At 34.2% G+C, this 2,043-nt stretch overlaps 1 protein-coding gene across 1 annotated transcript; it reads right to left on the minus strand.

Annotated features, from left to right (window-relative positions):
• Nucleotides 1–267: 267 nt before the first annotated feature.
• On the minus strand, nt 268–591 carry LOC131610509 (protein MAIN-LIKE 1-like). Its single transcript, XM_058882508.1, has one exon. The coding sequence runs from the start codon at nt 589–591 to the stop codon at nt 268–270; it is 324 nt and encodes a 107-aa protein (XP_058738491.1).
• Between the last annotated feature and the right edge of the window lie 1,452 nt (nt 592–2,043).

A 2,043-nucleotide genomic window follows, 5' to 3' on the forward strand; every position in this document is an offset into this window, starting at 1 on the left:
AATTTAAATAAATCATTTTGTACCTGAAGAAGAGAGGCATAACGGTCAAGCTGCTTGCAAGAATAGAAGGAAGCATCTCATAAGTATCTGTATAGGTTGACTAGTGCACATGCCCCCCCAATAATATCTACCACATCCATTCAAATTCATCAATAATGGTAAATACTTTGCCTCTACAAGAGTAAAAGTCTTGTCGACAAGAATAGTACAACCTAACAACAACATGATGTAGGCTCTAGCAGCGTCGTAAAAATTATTAGCAACTCTCTATTGCTCAAATATTTGCTTCAACCAATCTAACCTATAATAAGGACCCCTAACGGCAGTAGCCTCCTTAGATGGATCCCTCAATAAAACACCAAACAATTCAACAGATAGAGTGATAGCATTGGTATCAGTGACAACATACTTAGGGCCAACCAACGAACCCCTAATCGGTATATGTAGGAGACATGAAGCATCATCCAACGTAATGGTCATCTCGCCGAATGACATATGAAATGATGATGTTTCAGCATGCCATCTCTCAACAAAGACAAATAATAGATTTGTATCTACGCTGGACAAACTAGTATGCTGAAGAGAGGACATACTAGAGTCAACTAACCAGCGCTCCATCACCGGTGGGAGACTGTACAGAACCTATCCTTTAATTTGCTGCCATGTGCAACAACCTTTAGGGAATTATTTGGTATTCTCTCCTGAAAACAATTTATAATATATATATATATATGTGATAACATATATGTACATAAAATTCAAAATTATTCAACATAAAACGAGATATTAACTTACCTCGTTGAACCATAAATGGCGAGCAACGTGATCCCGATACCTTGTCAGAAGAGGAGTATCACTCGGTCCTTCGGGTTCTGCGGACCAGCCTCGGGTGCCTCACCATCATCCACTGTATGCCGACATTGTCTTCCTTCTCGGCGCATTCCGTCGTCCAAACCTCCTCTTCTGTGAACCACTAAAAAATTAAACAAAATTAAGAAAAATGATAAGCTGTATTACCAAGAGAAGTGTTATCCGAAAAATAGTAAAAAGAACCGGATAACAGGCAAATGGGTTATCCGTTTGGTTTTTTGAAAATCGAAATACACATGTTTGTATTATTCGGTTGGTTGCTTTGTAAAACTGAATACCGAAATACTCATTGATGGGTTGTCTGGTTGTTGAAACTAGAGAACTGAAATACTGCTTCTCAAATTATCCAGTTTGTACTTGTATGGTATGTTCTCTCGATAACTTTATAGCAAACGAGTGAAAAGTGAAAATTTTTTATAGTTTAAATATTTATACTGAGGTAAATCCGTCCAAATACATATTGTGTAGGTAGAAGTATAATTGATGAGGTATAGAATAAAATTTTCCTATTATTTTTTTTTTGTCAATGAGATACACGCACATTGCAAACCCCATTTTCTCAATCCTTTTAAATATTATTTATATTTTTTTCCCATAAACCACTTTCATATTCTTTTGATTCAATCAAAAGAATTTTTTTTTACTCAATTAACATTTTTTTCTTTAACCTAACCCATTTATAAGTGGTTTTCTTTGATTGTCTAAAAATTGACATTCAATCAATTCATTATTATTAATTGATTAATAAATAAATTATTTATCTTATTGATTTATAATTAATTGACTAAATTAAAATTATTCACCACAAATTTTGTTTTGCAGGTGTCATTATTTCACACAAAATTAAGGTATTATTGAATTATATTGTGTATCTTTTATTTTATAAACTATATGATATTATTAAAAAAAATATATTTGTTTTTGAGGTACCACCACCAGAACTTCTGGCTCGGTTGGATAGTCTCGTAGGAACTAAGGCCGTCACAATTTTTTGGAGGCCCTGTGTAGGTTAGTCATGGTTCAACCATGACAAAATAATTAGAGGTCCTATTTAACCCCATTTTAATAGTGACAGCAATTTATGAGACTCTATTTAATAATAGCTTAACTGTAAAAAAATTGAGGCCCTGTGCGGTAGCCCGTTTTGCACGCCATCAAAGACGACCCTAGGAA

The sequence above is a fragment of the Vicia villosa genome, linkage group LG1, assembly GCF_029867415.1.
Source record: "Vicia villosa cultivar HV-30 ecotype Madison, WI linkage group LG1, Vvil1.0, whole genome shotgun sequence".
Taxonomy (NCBI): domain Eukaryota; kingdom Viridiplantae; phylum Streptophyta; class Magnoliopsida; order Fabales; family Fabaceae; genus Vicia; species Vicia villosa.